At 36.9% G+C, this 17,149-nt stretch overlaps 1 protein-coding gene across 2 annotated transcripts; it reads left to right on the top strand.

Annotated features, from left to right (window-relative positions):
• Positions 1–341: 341 nt before the first annotated feature.
• Positions 342–5,752, top strand: LOC132465081 (protein mono-ADP-ribosyltransferase PARP12-like). 2 transcript variants are annotated; one of them, XM_060061798.1, is made up of 7 exons: positions 342–1,010; positions 1,292–1,427; positions 1,557–1,809; positions 1,908–2,066; positions 2,227–2,492; positions 2,876–2,969; positions 5,122–5,752. In XM_060061798.1, the coding sequence occupies exons 1-7, from the start codon at positions 709–711 to the stop codon at positions 5,220–5,222; spliced, it is 1,311 nt and encodes a 436-aa protein (XP_059917781.1). In that variant the 5' UTR covers positions 342–708; the 3' UTR covers positions 5,223–5,752. The 2 variants fall into 2 exon arrangements, with proteins under 2 accessions (XP_059917781.1, XP_059917780.1); XM_060061797.1 differs by having other exon boundaries at positions 344–1,010; positions 2,876–2,999.
• The last annotated feature ends 11,397 nt before the right edge of the window (positions 5,753–17,149 follow it).

Below are 17,149 nucleotides of genomic sequence, written 5' to 3' on the forward strand. Positions count from 1 at the left end.
AACATGCAAAGAAATGGGTAAAATAAAAAGTTAAGAATGCATTTTAGTATTAAAATAGAAAATAAAGGCAAAGTTAAAAAAGCTTTTTAGAAAGTGCAATGTATTTAAGATTTAGCAGAAAGCTAAAGCAAACATAAAGATGTAACTTAATTCTTATTTTCTTTGGTATCGTTGTTTCGGGCAAGTGGTAGGCCTATATGTTCCTCGCGTGATCTATTCAGAGACACAAGGTAAATAGAAATGCAAATATTCTGTCTCTTTTTAGAGGGCAGAATGGTAAATAAGCCACGCCTACAGTTTCTCCCCAGGTAAATCTCCAGTCGGTATTGGCCGGCGCAGAATGACTAAGAGGCCAGGTATGTGGTGTCTGACTTATCGCAAACAAATGAAACTTTATTGTGTTGTGTTGACTACTCTGTGTAGAAGAAACTATTCCGGACTGGTTATAGCCCTACAAATATGTGGTCCAGTGAGTCACTGATCATGTGGTCGATATAAAGCAGAAGGAATAAATTTACATCACGAAATCGAAACAAACTAATCTGGAATGCAAAACAAAAGCAAAGCATATTAAGTTTCCATTTCGATTAAACACACACGCACACGCACACAGGCAAAGCATGTTAAGTTTCCATTTCGATAAAAAATCGAACCGGTCAAGACGTTCGGGGAAGGAGCTGCGAACGGTACTGACGGCTATAGGACAGAATGGCAGGTGCCGTTTCTAAAATAATTTATGAAAACCTGTGCGAAAATGAAGGATGTTTGGAGTTCGGGAAATTTATAGAAGTTCTTCGAAATCGTCGTATCACAGTTGACCACTCGGTCCTTCTCAAAACTGTATCTGACAATGGGAAATTTGCGGTTTCATTGGCCAAGGATATAAATTCAGGCACTCTGGTAGTGGCAAAAACACAGCTGAGGGTCTGCCAGAAGGTGCAGGGAGAGTGTCTGCAGTGCAACCACCTGCACTTGTGCAGGTATTTTATATGCGGCAACTGTAAATATGGGTAAGTAAATTTCCTTAACATTGAGCATGATTTAAGATGTTGTACAAACTAAAAATATAGGTTTATAGTCTATACGTTCTGTCATATGTTGGATGCTGTTACAAATGTAGGTAACCAGAGGACTGTATGACTTCATGACAACAGATTTAAAGTGCATCTCCCTTACAGAAATATAAAACTCTTGAACTTGAATTTTGCATTCTGTAGATACACATTCTTCACGGTTATAACCAAACGTGCATTTGTTTTTCAATGTTTCGTCTATTATTGATTTTCTCCAGAAATAAATGCAAGTATTCCCACGACCTGGCTTCTACACACAATCTAGCCATTTTGATTGAAGCCGGCCTAAACAATCTAACTGGAAAAGAGCTCTTCCCATTATTACTGCAAAACGATGCCTACTTGCTTCCTGAGGTCAGAACATAAAATGATCATGATAGTTAAAACACATTCCTAACAATGACAGTTGAGACACATCAGACAAGTCTGATGTGTATCTGTCTGTGTGTCTGTATGACCTTTACTCTATGACCCCGCTTACAGATATGTTCACATTACAACCGGGGCCATGGTCAGCATGGTATCTGCAAGTTCCCAAACTCTTGCATCCACCTCCATGTCTGTCAGCACTTTCTCCAAGGTGACTGCAAGTTTGGAGAAAAGTGTAGAAGGGAGCATTCCTTCAACAATCAGGTGCTGAAGATCCTGAAAGGCAGAGGTCTCAGCGATGACAAAGAAATCCTGGGCAAACTCTACCGCGGCAAATCCATCATCAAGCAGCCACCGCCTAATCTTGGTAAATGATCAGGAATTCAAACTGCATATATATTTGATACTTAGAAATTGATTGGCTGTAATACGTAATTTGTGTGTGTGTGTGTGTGTGTATGTTAGAAAATCTTTTAGCACACCCAGAGGTGACGGACAATCTGTCAATCAGAAGCCTCCAGAAAAGGTCCACCACCAGTGATACTTCTGCTGCCCCCCCAACCAGTGAGGCAGACCGTAATGAAATCTGTCTATACTTTCTACGCCGACAATGCCGCTTTAAAGGTGAGATTGCAAATTATATATTTAGTAGTGCCTTGTGGATTTTTAATGGACATATACTTAATCAATTAACATTATTAAAATAAATGGCTGTTGCATCTTTAACAACGCCGCCCAAAACAACACCCAAATAAGATGATGTTGGGTTCTTATGTCTTTACAGACAAGTGTGTCCAGGTGCACTACCAGCTACCTTACAGGTGGCAGGTGGTCCAGGATAGCGTTAGCTGGATCGATATGCCTAACATGGAGGACACCGAGCGGGCCTACTGTGACCCTAACAATGCATTCAAACATCTTGGGGGAACCGTCCGACGTTTATCCACGGTGTCCTCTGTCTCCAAGCCCCACGACTTCACCCTCACCACTGATTGGCTGTGGTTCTGGGAAGATGATGACGGGAGCTGGGTGGAGTACGGGAAGGACAAGGTATCATTCCATAACCTATAACCTCTAAGCCTAGTCATGCTTAAATCCTGTGTGACTGGTTTGACTACAATTGCCACTTGCTTAAGCAATATCACACGAGAGGGAGTGCTGTTGTACTGAATATCAGTACAGATTTGTTCGTAGGTACGAGGCCGCAGGCCGAGTGCCGAAGATAATCACAGTGCGAATATTCAATACAACAGCACGACCTTGAGTGTGATATTGCTTAAGCAAGTGGTAATGTTATTTTTATATTATATTGCTTAAGCATGTTACTTGGTCAGAACTAACTGTTGCATAATTAAGCATAACATCTTAACTCAAACCCTTAGAATAAAGATAGATATAATTAAATGTGCATTCTTGCTGTGTTTTGTCTTTAGGTTGGTGAGGCTGGTGGAATTACTGCTTCTGTCAATTCTGGAACTTTGGAGCGTGTCTACCTATCAGAAAAAGAAATGGATTGTTTCAGTGCAGGTGGATGTAATTACATCATCGACTTCAAAGGTGCCATGACATGTTTTTCATTGTCTTAAAGGAGTTATACTGCCTAAAACACTATAAAACCTCTATTGGTGATGTACTGAACGTAATTCTATCTCTTTGTGAAGAGTATTTCACTTTGCCGTGGCTGAAATTGATCACACTGAGACACGGAGACATTGCTGCAAGTTACAATGGGGTTTAATAGGAGAGTATGTCTACAAATCACTGTAGCTGTAAATCACCATTAGTATTAGATACTTGTATCAGATATAAGCGTCATTCCTTAATGACTACTCAGGGGGTCTGTCTCTGAATCACTGCATTCCAAGTTTCTGCAAAGTTCCTTTGGTGAGAAATCAGTAATTTAGTAAGAGGACACAGTTTGGCCGGGCCAGCAGCCTTGTAAATCCAGAATGTACTTTGGCTTTGAGAACTTGGGGCTGGATCAGATCTGGCCAGACTCAGAGATGGCTTCATACCGGATTGTTGAGCAGAGTTTTGGCTCCAATACTTCAGCAGGCCATCTTTTTTGATAGTTTTTTTTTCGGATTTTAAATGAGCGTTGCCAGGTTAGCTCTCCCAGCCGAGACAACGATCCAACCCCTCGGCCGTTGTAAAAGAGGGACGATGGAAATTTGATGGCAAACGAAATAGTACAATATTACAATATAAAATGGGAACTGGGGAGCGGATTACCTCACCACCAGGGACGGCGCCAAACGGTTGCTTGCCGTTGCTATAGCAACTCCAAGCAATTACTCAGAAACCCCAGAGCAACCCCTGATTTTTTGTCAAACTCAAACAACATATTTGAAATAATGCCATTTTCCGTAAAATGGTATTAAATAAGTTCAACTAAACCTACTAGTTGGTGTTTAAATACAGGATTGATCGTCATCCAGTCTACTCCCGCGAGATCTCCTAACAGTTCTTTTTTCATTTTGTGTTGTGAATCACACGATGTGTCTTGATATATTAATTTGTTGTAATACGGTACCTCCTTTTAGTTAAAATAATATAATTAGCATAGGCTTATATATTTATACATGACACATTTTGGATGTGGGCAATGTCTGAAGAAACGGAAGAAAATATTGTAGCCTACACAGTTCTGAATTAGCAATACAATGTTAGCACATGCTTGCTAGCAATGTTGGTGTGTTAAACCGTATGGATTAAAGTGGAATATTGCAAGACGTCCTGTGATCAAGACATCGATTTAAGGTAGGCCGTTTGGTTATTAAGTTTGCCCGTCGCAGCATATTGACTTGGGGCCCATGTGATTTTGTTTTGAAGTAGAACTAGATTCTAGGTTTGGCTCATGCCAAAGGATGGGTTTATCGTAGCCTGGTATGATCCGCCCTTAATAGAAGTACTGTATTATGAAGTATAATAGTATCAACAATAATAGGAACTATTGTATTAATGTTCCACATAGGCCTACATTTGAGACGTATCGCGCAACTAATGTGAATGCTTTGGAATGTACCGTGGCGACGGTGGGTCTGAGATGTGCAATTCACCACTATTGACAGGACAGCTAACCTTGTAGTTGGGGGACTGCTGACGGGCTGTTGATTGAGAGAACTATGTTGTTTGTTATATGTCGTGTGGCCGCAGTGCCACCTGGACTAGCAGTGAATGTGTACATGCCGCTGGGCTATTTTCATGTTGGCCTTCTTAAAGATCTTCCTCTATATTGTTCTATGTCTTTACGTCTTTATGTCTGTGCGTGTGTGAGGGAGAGGGAGAAAGATAGCGTACGTTGAACTGTCAAATGATACGATCACACTCAATCACAGTGGTGCGATTAGTCTGTGTTGTTACTGTACTGTAAACTTGCCTCGTACGGGACCGCAACCACCCCAACCCGTTCCGAAAATGTCTTCCCGGCCGTGCCTCTGCCAAATTCAGGTGTTTTGATCAAGGTTTTTTTTTTTGACCAGCAACCTCTTGAATTCATACAGCAACTGTTAAGCAACTGCAACAAATTATTTCTGGCGCCGCCACTGCTCACCACTAGATGTTTAATAGCAATGTCAAAGTGTTTTACGCTGTATACCTACTTAAAGTCTGTAACTAAGATATAAAATAAAAATATTGTCCTATGATGTATACATAAAGCCTATTTCCACATTTTCAGAGATGCGCCAGCAGAAGGTGAAGTCCGGAGCCCAGAGAGAGGTCCGCAGACGGCCTCGCTTTGTGTCCACACAGGAGGTGCAGGATAAATTGCGAGGGTAATCTCCATTTATTCTGCATTGAGAGAAAAAAAACATTGTATCAAAGACAAAATATCAGTAAATGCCATTATACTTTACAAAATGTCTTATTAAAATTGCAAAGTGCGATATATATTTCTACTATTGTTGACATTTGCGGCAGGCACGTTCATGTGGCATAAAAAAGTGCTTTTTTACATATAATAATCTAACTGATGTTTAAGGGAAGCCAGGAGAGACCTCAACGGTAGTTTGATCCCCCAAACCGGCATTGGCCTTTAAGAATGTAATGTGTTTCAGTAGTTGTATACCGAATGAGAACACTGCGTGATGTGTTGTATCTATGAAACAGCATCAACTAAGACAAATGGGAACGCGATTGATTGTCTCTCTCTCCCATTGTTGATTTTATACATATGAGTTCAATTATAACATTTAATATAAACATGCTAAGTACTAACGATTAATTTATCTTTTCCTGGAATTGTATCTCAATACTGTCACATGATGGGATTAGAGTGTAATTGCATTTTTTTTTTCTTATATTTGCTATATGTACCGTATATATATATATATATGCCGTATATATATATATATATAATTTTCTTATGTTTGTTTCACCACATTTGTTTGGGTCTGCTGAGATCATTTGGGAACAGTTTTTTCATAACAAGACTCTTGTTTAATGTCATGCAAACATAAGTGAGAAGTGACATAGCAACAATATCATTGTATTATTATGCATCAGGGTCCGCTTCGGCTTAGCAGGTCATTTAACATGACGACACTGAGAACACTGTGCAACTCGACCTATCACCTCAGGCATAAAAGAACACACAAAAAAAGACTACTGTCATAAAGTACTGTAAAACAATCTGTTTCTATTTTTTTTAACAATCCATTGTGCAAATAATACAAATATTAATGTTCATGAAACTTGGCAAAGCAAACACTGGCAACATACTCTTCAAACTAATTCAATCACATCAACTGTAATCCAATGTGATCCCCAGAGGCTGCAGTTGCAGCCTCTGCAGTGGCGGCTTGCGATCAAACATGTTGGTGGGGCACAGTAATAGACAGGGGGTCTGAGGTTCCCCACCCCCCCCCATAATTTTTTTTAATTTAATAGATTTGATTTCCTGTATTCTGGTGCATTTTGGGGATGGCCACTACCTATTAGCCTGCTTTTCTTTCAGATTCATAGCCTACATCCTGACTTGCAGGGCCTGGGCAAGCTTACACTGCATATACAGACCTACTTAATGGCCATTCCACCAGCCATTGCTATTTGAACCATTGTTGTTATTCTGATATTGAGACAAATCATGATCACTGTCCTATAGCGTCCATTTTTTGTGAGTCTCAATGTCTACTTCAAATGCAGCTAAAAATATGGGACAGTTGCTTCATTTTGTTTACATACTACAGGCCGAAAGATTAAATTAATATGTTACTTACTTGCTCCTTTTAAGTATAACATTGCTTGGGGAGTCCAATTCCTCCACTGAAAAGGTTGGAAAGTGCTTACAACTCTCTGCTAGTTAGTGAACTATGTTGTTTTTTATTGGTCATCATGAAAAAAAACATAAGGGGTAACACTGTCGATATTTATCAAATAAAACATACGGGGTAACACTGTTTTTCTTTGGTCGTCATGAAAAAAACATAAGGGGTAACACTGTTGTTTTTTATTGGTCGTCATTAAAAAAACATAAGGGGTAACACTGTTTTTTATTGGTCGTCATGAAAAAAAACATAAGGGGTAACACTTGTTTTTTATTGGTCGTCATGAAAAAAAACACAAGGGGTAACACTGTTGTTTTTTATTGGTCGTCATGAATAAAAACACAAGGGGTAACACTGTTGTTTTTTATTGGTCGTCATGAAAAAAACATAAGGGGTGACACTGTTGTTTTTTATTGGTCGTCATGAAAAAAACATAAGGGGTAACACTGTTGTTTTTTATTGGTCGTCATGAAAAAAAACATAAGGGGTAACACTGTTGTTTTTTATTGGTCGTCATGAAAAACATAAGGGGTAACACTGTTGTTTTTTATTGGTCGTCATGAAAAAAAACATAAGGGGTAACACTGTTGTCTTAGTCAAATAAAATATAAGGGGTAACACTGTTGTTTTTTATTGGTCGTCATGAAAAAAAACATAAGGGGTAACACTGTTGTTTTTTATTGCTCGTGATGAAAAAAAACACAAGGTGTAACACTGTTGTTTGTTATTGGTCGTCATGAAAAAAAACATAAGGGGTAACACTGTTGTTTTTTTATTGGTCGTGATGAAAAAAAACATAAGGGGTAACACTGTTTTTTTTATTGGTCTTCATGAAAAAAACATAAGGGGGAACATTGTTGTTTTTTATTGGTCGTCATGAAAAAAAACACACTGTTGTTTTTTATTGGTCGTCATGAAAAAAAACATAAGGGGTAACACTGTTGTTTTTTATTGGTCGTCATGAAAAAAAACATAAGGGGTAACACTGTTGTTTTTTATTGGTCGTCATGAAAAAAAAAATAAGGGGTAACACTGTCGATATTTATCAAATAAAACATACGGGGTAACACTGTTTTTCTTTGGTCGTCATGAAAAAAACATAAGGGGTAACACTGTTGTTTTTTATTGGTCGTCATGAAAAAAACATAAGGGGTAACACTGTTGTTTTTTATTGGTCGTCATGAAAAAAAACATAAGGGGTAACACTTGTTTTTTATTGGTCGTCATGAAAAAAAACACAAGGGGTAACACTGTTGTTTTTTATTGGTCGTCATGAAAAAAAACACAAGGGGTAACACTGTTGTTTTTTATTGGTCGTCATGAATAAAAACACAAGGGGTAACACTGTTGTTTTTTATTGGTCGTCATGAAAAAAACACAAGGGGTAACACTGTTGTTTTTTATTGGTCGTCATGAAAAAAACATAAGGGGTAACACTGTCGTTTATTATTGGTCGTCATGAAAAAAACATAAGGGGTAACACTGTTGTTTTTTATAGGTCATGAAAAACATAAGGGGTAACACTTGTTTTTTATTGGTCGTCATGAAAAAAAACATAAGGGGTAACACTGTTGTCTTAGTCAAATAAAATATAAGGGGTAACACTGTCGTTTTTTATTGGTCGTCATGAAAAAAAACATAAGGGGTAACTGTTCTGAAGGTTTGCATATTTTCATATTGTTGTCCCTTTAATTGCATATACTTGCAGGGATTAAACGTTCATTTCATTTGTTGTGTAAAATATACTGTACTAATTGATTTTATGTTAATGGGGTATTGTATTACTAATTTCTTTGTTTGCCCTTTTATTATGTCAGTTTGCTGTGTATTAGTTTGTAATGAGACCTATCTGCGCGGAGTGATTTGGTCCACTGGGGGATACGGTCACTCGCGCAGTCAATTAATCAGTCTCGCGTAGTCGGCCACTAGCGAAGGGTCTTTGTATTACAACCGGCCGTTGGAAACCGCACGGTGCGGACGTAAGTCGAGAAATATAACGAATTAGGATATTCGTGAGTTTCGTGCTGTCGGCAGCACGGTGTATCGGCAGACGAGGTGCGTTTGGCGTCCGTTCGCGCGCTAGCGTTTCTCGTGGAGAAGGGCGCTACCCAGGAGCACGTGCTCGCGGCCTAGTCGCCCGATGGGATCCAGGAAGAGGCTGGTCTCCCTCGATCCAGACGAGGTTCGTGAGGCGGGTTCAAGCCCCCTACCAGGCAGCACCGCCGATCTTCACCCCAACTACAAGGGAGGTGTCCCCCCTCTCCAACGCCCCCCTTTGTATCCGGCAGTTTCGACTCACCCCCTTCCCCCTCCCCACTCCAAGTGCACCAACGACCCAGCGGCGCCGCGCTACGAGCACGAGGACATTCGTTAGGCCCACCGAGGGGCCTCAGGTCGGACTGTCTACGTGTGTGCGGGCTGTGTGTGCGGGTTAAAGGGAGGGTACAGCATTGGGGAGGTATAGTGTGAGTGTGTATTGAAGTGTTTATATGGCAATGTGTTTAATGTGTATCTCTAGGTCAGTTTATTGTCTGTATTAAATTGTTAAACGTAGCTTTAGTCTCCCCTCACTCTTAACTAAATACGTACAGGTTTATTATATTATTTTGGTTATAGATTCCTTGAGTCAGATTACATCCCTTGGGTAATTATACAGTCCTTTATAGGCTCCGGTACTTTCTTCAGTACAGTAACACTGTTGTTTTTTTATTGGTCGTCATGAAAAAAAACATAAGGGGTAACACTGTTGTCTTTGTCAAATAAAATATAAGGGGTAACAATGTCGTATTTTATTGGTCGTCATGAAAAAAAACATAAGGGGTAACACTGTTTTTTATTGGTCGTCATGAAAAAAAACATAAGGGGTAACACTGTTGTTTTTTATTGGTCGTCATGAAAAAAAACATAAGGGGTAACACTGTCGTTTTTTATTGGTCGTCATGAAAAAATATATAAGGGGTAACACTGTTGTTTTTTTATTGGTCGTCATGAAAAAAAACATAAGGGGTAACAATGTGTTCTCTGTCAAATAAAATATAAGGGGTAACACTGTCGTATTTTATTGGTCGTCATGAAAAAAAACATAAGGGGTAACACTGTCGTTTTTTATTGGTCGTCATGAAAAAAAACATAAGGGGTAACACTGTTGTTTTTTTATTGGTCGTCGTGAAAAAAAACATAAGGGGTAACACTGTTGTTTTTTTATTGGTCGTCATGAAAAAAAACATAAGGGGTAACACTGTTGTTTTTTTATTGGTCGTCGTGAAAAAAAACATAAGGGGTAACACTGTTGTTTTTTTATTGGTCGTCATGAAAAAAAACATAAGGGGTAACACTGTTGTTTTTTTATTGGTCGTCATGAAAAAAAACATAAGGGGTAACACTGTTGTTCTTTATTGGTCGTCATGAAAAAAACATAAGGGGTAACACTGTTGTTTTTTATTGCTCGTGATGAAAAAAAACACAAGGGGTAACACTGTTGTTTTTTTATTGGTCGTCGTGAAAAAAAACATAAGGGGTAACACTGTTTTTTTATTGGTCGTCATGAAAAAAAACATAAGGGGTAACACTCGTTTTTTATCAAATAAAACATAAGGGGTAACACTGTAGTTTTTTAATCGGCCGTCATCAAAAAAAACATAAGGGGTAACACTGTCGTTTTTTATCAAATAAAACACATTGTCGTTTTTTATCGGCCGTCATCAATACAAACATAAATCGTACCACTGTCGTGGTTTATCATAAATGGGGCGGCTTAGCTCAGGAGGTAAGGTAGTTGTCTCGTAACTGAAAGGTTGGTTGTTCGATCCCCAGCTCCTCCTAACTGCGCAATTATAGTACAAAATAAACCATAATGGGTACCACTGTTATTCTTTATCAAAAAAAACATAACACTGTCGTTTTTCATCAAATAAAACATAAGGGGTAACACTGTAGTTTTTTATCGGCCGTCATCAAAAAAAACATAAGGGGTAACACTGTCGTTTTTTATCAAATAAAACATAAGGGTGTAACACTGTCGTTTTTTATCGGCCGTCATCAAAAAAAACATAAGGGGTAACACTGTCTTTTTTTATCAAATAAAACATAAGGGGTAACACTGTCGTTTTTTATCAAATAAAACATAAGGGGTAACACTGTCATTTTTTATCGGCCGTCATCAAAAAAAACATAAGGGGTAACACTGTCGTTTTTTATCAAATAAAACATAGGGGGTAACACTGTCGTTTTCTATCGGCCGTCATCAAATAAAACATAAGGGGCAACACTGTCGTTTTTTATCGGCCGTTATCAAAAAAAACATAAGGGGTAACACTGTTGTTTTTTATTGCTCGCGATGAAAAAAAACACAAGGGTTGTTTTTTTATTGGTCGTCGTGAAAAAAAACATAAGGGGTAACACTGTTTTTTTATTGGTCGTCATGAAAAAAAACATAAGGGGTAACACTGTTGTTTTTTATTGGTCGTCATGAAAAAAAACATAAGGGGTAACACTGTTGTTTTTTATCGGTCGTCATGAAAAAAAACATAAGGGGTAACACTGTCGTTTTTTATTGGTCGTCATGAAAAAAAACATGAGGGGTAACACTGTTGTTTTTTTATTGGTCGTCATGAAAAAAAACCTAAGGGGTAACACTGTTGTCTTTGTCAAATAAAATATAAGGGGTAACACTGTCTTTTTATTGTCCGTCATGAAAAAAAACATAAGGGGTAACACTGTTGTTTTTTATCAAATAAAACATAAGGAGTAACACTGTCGTTTTTTATCGGCCGTAATAAAAAAAAACATAAGGGGTAACACTGTCGTTTTTTATCAAATAAAACATAAGGGGTAACACTAGTTTTTTATCGGCCGCCATAAAAAAAAACATAAGGGGTAACAATGTGTTCTCTGTCAAATAAAATATAAGGGGTAACACTGTCGTATTTTATTGGTCGTCATGAAAAAAAACATAAGGGGTAAAACTGTCGTTTTTTATTGGTCGTCATGAAAAAAAACATAAGGGGTAACACTGTTGTTTTTTTATTGGTCGTCGTGAAAAAAAACATAAGGGGTAACACTGTTGTTTTTTCATTGGTCGTCGTGAAAAAAAACATAAGGGGTAACACTGTTGTTTTTTTATTGGTCGTCATGAAAAAAAACATAAGGGGTAACACTGTTGTTTTTTTATTGGTCGTCGTGAAAAAAAACATAAGGGGTAACACTGTTTTTTTTATTGGTCGTCATGAAAAAAAACATAAGGGGTAACACTGTCGTTTTTTATCAAATAAAACATAAGGGGTAACACTGTAGTTTTTTATCGGCCGTCATCAAAAAAAACATAAGGGGTAACACTGTCGTTTTTTATCAAATAAAACACATTGTCGTTTTTTATCGGCCGTCATCAATACAAACATAAATCGTACCACTGTCGTGGTTTATCATAAATGGGGCGGCTTAGCTCAGGAGGTAAGGTAGTTGTCTCGTAACTGAAAGGTTGGTTGTTCGATCCCCAGCTCTTCCTAACTGCGCAATTATAGTACAAAAAAAAACATAATGGGTAACACTGTTATTTTTTATCAAAAAAAACATAACACTGTCGTTTTTCTTCAAATAAAACATAAGGGGTAACACTGTAGTTTTTTATCGGCCGTCATCAAAAAAAACATAAGGGGTAACACTGTTGTTTTTTATTGCTCGTGATGAAAAAAAACACAAGGGGTAACACTGTTGTTTTTTTATTGGTCGTCGTGAAAAAAAACATAAGGGGTAACACTGTTTTTTTATTGGTCGTCATGAAAAAAAACATAAGGGGTAACACTGTTGTTTTTTATTGGTCGTCATGAAAAAAAACATAAGGGGTAACACTGTTGTTTTTTATCGGTCGTCATGAAAAAAAACATAAGGGGTAACACTGTCGTTTTTTATTGGTCGTCATGAAAAAAAACATGAGGGGTAACACTGTTGTTTTTTTATTGGTCGTCATGAAAAAAAACCTAAGGGGTAACACTGTTGTCTTTGTCAAATAAAATATAAGGGGTAACACTGTCTTTTTATTGTCCGTCATGAAAAAAAACATAAGGGGTAACACTGTTGTTTTTTATCAAATAAAACATAAGGAGTAACACTGTCGTTTTTTATCGGCCGTAATAAAAAAAAACATAAGGGGTAACACTGTCGTTTTTTATCAAATAAAACATAAGGGGTAACACTAGTTTTTTATCGGCCGCCATCAAAAAAAACATAAGGGGTAACAATGTGTTCTCTGTCAAATAAAATATAAGGGGTAACACTGTCGTATTTTATTGGTCGTCATGAAAAAAAACATAAGGGGTAACACTGTCGTTTTTTATTGGTCGTCATGAAAAAAAACATAAGGGGTAACACTTGTTTTTTTATTGGTCGTCGTGAAAAAAAACATAAGGGGTAACACTGTTGTTTTTTCATTGGTCGTCGTGAAAAAAAACATAAGGGTAACACTGTTGTTTTTTTATTGGTCGTCATGAAAAAAAACATAAGGGGTAACACTGTTGTTTTTTTATTGGTCGTCGTGAAAAAAAACATAAGGGGTAACACTGTTTTTTTATTGGTCGTCATGAAAAAAAACATAAGGGGTAACACTGTCGTTTTTTATCAAATAAAACATAAGGGGTAACACTGTAGTTTTTTATCGGCCGTCATCAAAAAAAACATAAGGGGTAACACTGTCGTTTTTTATCAAATAAAACACATTGTCGTTTTTTATCGGCCGTCATCAATACAAACATAAATCGTACCACTGTCGTGGTTTATCATAAATGGGGCGGCTTAGCTCAGGAGGTAAGGTAGTTGTCTCGTAACTGAAAGGTTGGTTGTTCGATCCCCAGCTCTTCCTAACTGCGCAATTATAGTACAAAAAAAAACATAATGGGTAACACTGTTATTTTTTATCAAAAAAAACATAACACTGTCGTTTTTCTTCAAATAAAACATAAGGGGTAACACTGTAGTTTTTTATCGGCCGTCATCAAAAAAAACATAAGGGGTAACACTGTTGTTTTTTATTGCTCGTGATGAAAAAAAACACAAGGGGTAACACTGTTGTTTTTTTATTGGTCGTCGTGAAAAAAAACATAAGGGGTAACACTGTTTTTTTATTGGTCGTCATGAAAAAAAACATAAGGGGTAACACTGTTGTTTTTTATTGGTCGTCATGAAAAAAAACATAAGGGGTAACACTGTTGTTTTTTATCGGTCGTCATGAAAAAAAACATAAGGGGTAACACTGTCGTTTTTTATTGGTCGTCATGAAAAAAAACATGAGGGGTAACACTGTTGTTTTTTTATTGGTCGTCATGAAAAAAAACCTAAGGGGTAACACTGTTGTCTTTGTCAAATAAAATATAAGGGGTAACACTGTCTTTTTATTGTCCGTCATGAAAAAAAACATAAGGGGTAACACTGTTGTTTTTTATCAAATAAAACATAAGGAGTAACACTGTCGTTTTTTATCGGCCGTAATAAAAAAAAACATAAGGGGTAACACTGTCGTTTTTTATCAAATAAAACATAAGGGGTAACACTGTAGTTTTTTATCGGCCGTCATCAAAAAAAACATAAGGGGTAACAATGTGTTCTCTGTCAAATAAAATATAAGGGGTAACACTGTCGTATTTTATTGGTCGTCATGAAAAAAAACATAAGGGGTAACACTGTCGTTTTTTATTGGTCGTCATGAAAAAAAACATAAGGGGTAACACTGTTGTTTTTTTATTGGTCGTCGTGAAAAAAAACATAAGGGGTAACACTGTTGTTTTTTTATTGGTCGTCATGAAAAAAAACATAAGGGGTAACACTGTTGTTTTTTTATTGGTCGTCGTGAAAAAAAACATAAGGGGTAACACTGTTGTTTTTTTATTGGTCGTCATGAAAAAAAACATAAGGGGTAACACTGTTGTTTTTTTATTGGTCGTCGTGAAAAAAAACATAAGGGGTAACACTGTTGTTTTTTTATTGGTCGTCATGAAAAAAAACATAAGGGGTAACACTGTCGTTTTTTATCAAATAAAACATAAGGGGTAACACTGTAGTTTTTTATCGGCCGTCATCAAAAAAAACATAAGGGGTAACACTCGTTTTTTATCAAATAAAACACATTGTCGTTTTTTATCGGCCGTCATCAATACAAACATAAATCGTACCACTGTCGTGGTTTATCATAAATGGGGCGGCTTAGCTCAGGAGGTAAGGTAGTTGTCTCGTAACTGAAAGGTTGGTTGTTCGATCCCCAGCTCCTCCTAACTGCGCAAATATAGTACAAAAAAAAACATAATGGGTAACACTGTTATTTTTTATCAAAAAAAACATAACACTGTCGTTTTTCATCAAATAAAACATAAGGGGTAACACTGTAGTTTTTTATCGGCCGTCATCAAAAAAAACATAAGGGGTAACACTGTTGTTTTTTATTGCTCGTGATGAAAAAAAACACAAGGGGTAACACTGTTGTTTTTTTATTGGTCGTCGTGAAAAAAAACATAAGGGGTAACACTGTTTTTTTATTGGTCGTCATGAAAAAAAACATAAGGGGTAACAATGTCGTTTTTTATCAAATAAAACATAGGGGGTAACACTGTCGTTTTCTATCGGCCGTCATCAAATAAAACATAAGGGGCAACACTGTCGTTTTTTATCGGCCGTCATCAAAAAAAACATAAGGGGTAACACTGTCTTTTTTTATCAAATAAAACATAAGGGGTAACACTGTCGTTTTTTATCAAATAAAACATAAGGGTGTAACACTGTCGTTTTTTATCGGCCGTCATCAAAAAAAACATAAGGGGTAACACTGTCTTTTTTTATCAAATAAAACATAAGGGGTAACACTGTCGTTTTTTATCAAATAAAACATAAGGGGTAACACTGTCGTTTTTTATCGGCCGTCATCAAAAAAAACATAAGGGGTAACACTGTCGTTTTTTATCAAATAAAACATAAGGGGTAACACTGTCGTTTTTTATCAAATAAAACATAAGGGTGTAACACTGTCGTTTTTTATCGGCCGTCATCAAAAAAAACATAAGGGGTAACACTGTCTTTTTTTATCAAATAAAACATAAGGGGTAACACTGTCGTTTTTTATCAAATAAAACATAAGGGGTAACACTGTCATTTTTTATCGGCCGTCATCAAAAAAAACATAAGGGGTAACACTGTCGTTTTTTATCAAATAAAACATAGGGGGTAACACTGTCGTTTTCTATCGGCCGTCATCAAATAAAACATAAGGGGTAACACTGTCGTTTTATATCAAATAAAACATAAGGGGTAACACTGTCGTTTTTTATCGGCAGTCATCAAAAAAAACATAAGGGGCAACACTGTCGTTTTTTATCAAATAAAACACATTGTCGTTTTTTATCGGCCGTCATCAAATAAAACATAAGGGGTAACACTCGTTTTTTATCGTCCGTCATCAAAAAAAACATAAGGGGTAACACCGTTGTTTTTTATCAAATAAAACATAAGGGGTAACACTGTTTTTTTATTGGTCGTCATGAAAAAAAACATAAGGGGTAACAATGTCGTTTTTTATCAAATAAAACATAGGGGGTAACACTGTCGTTTTCTATCGGCCGTCATCAAATAAAACATAAGGGGCAACACTGTCGTTTTTTATCGTCCGTCATCAAAAAAAACATAAGGGGTAACACTGTCTTTTTTTATCAAATAAAACATAAGGGGTAACACTGTCGTTTTTTATCAAATAAAACATAAGGGTGTAACACTGTCGTTTTTTATCGGCCGTCATCAAAAAAAACATAAGGGGTAACACTGTCTTTTTTTATCAAATAAAACATAAGGGGTAACACTGTCGTTTTTTATCAAATAAAACATAAGGGGTAACACTGTCGTTTTTTATCGGCCGTCATCAAAAAAAACATAAGGGGTAACACTGTCGTTTTTTATCAAATAAAACATAAGGGGTAACACTGTCGTTTTTTATCAAATAAAACATAAGGGTGTAACACTGTCGTTTTTTATCGGCCGTCATCAAAAAAAACATAAGGGGTAACACTGTCTTTTTTTATCAAATAAAACATAAGGGGTAACACTGTCGTTTTTTATCAAATAAAACATAAGGGGTAACACTGTCATTTTTTATCGGCCGTCATCAAAAAAAACATAAGGGGTAACACTGTCGTTTTTTATCAAATAAAACATAGGGGGTAACACTGTCGTTTTCTATCGGCCGTCATCAAATAAAACATAAGGGGTAACACTGTCGTTTTATATCAAATAAAACATAAGGGGTAACACTGTCGTTTTTTATCGGCAGTCATCAAAAAAAACATAAGGGGCAACACTGTCGTTTTTTATCAAATAAAACACATTGTCGTTTTTTATCGGCCGTCATCAAATAAAACATAAGGGGTAACACTCGTTTTTTATCGTCCGTCATCAAAAAAAACATAAGGGGTA

The sequence above is a fragment of the Gadus macrocephalus genome, chromosome 9 (assembly GCF_031168955.1).
Source record: "Gadus macrocephalus chromosome 9, ASM3116895v1".
Classification (NCBI taxonomy): Eukaryota; Metazoa; Chordata; class Actinopteri; order Gadiformes; family Gadidae; genus Gadus; species Gadus macrocephalus.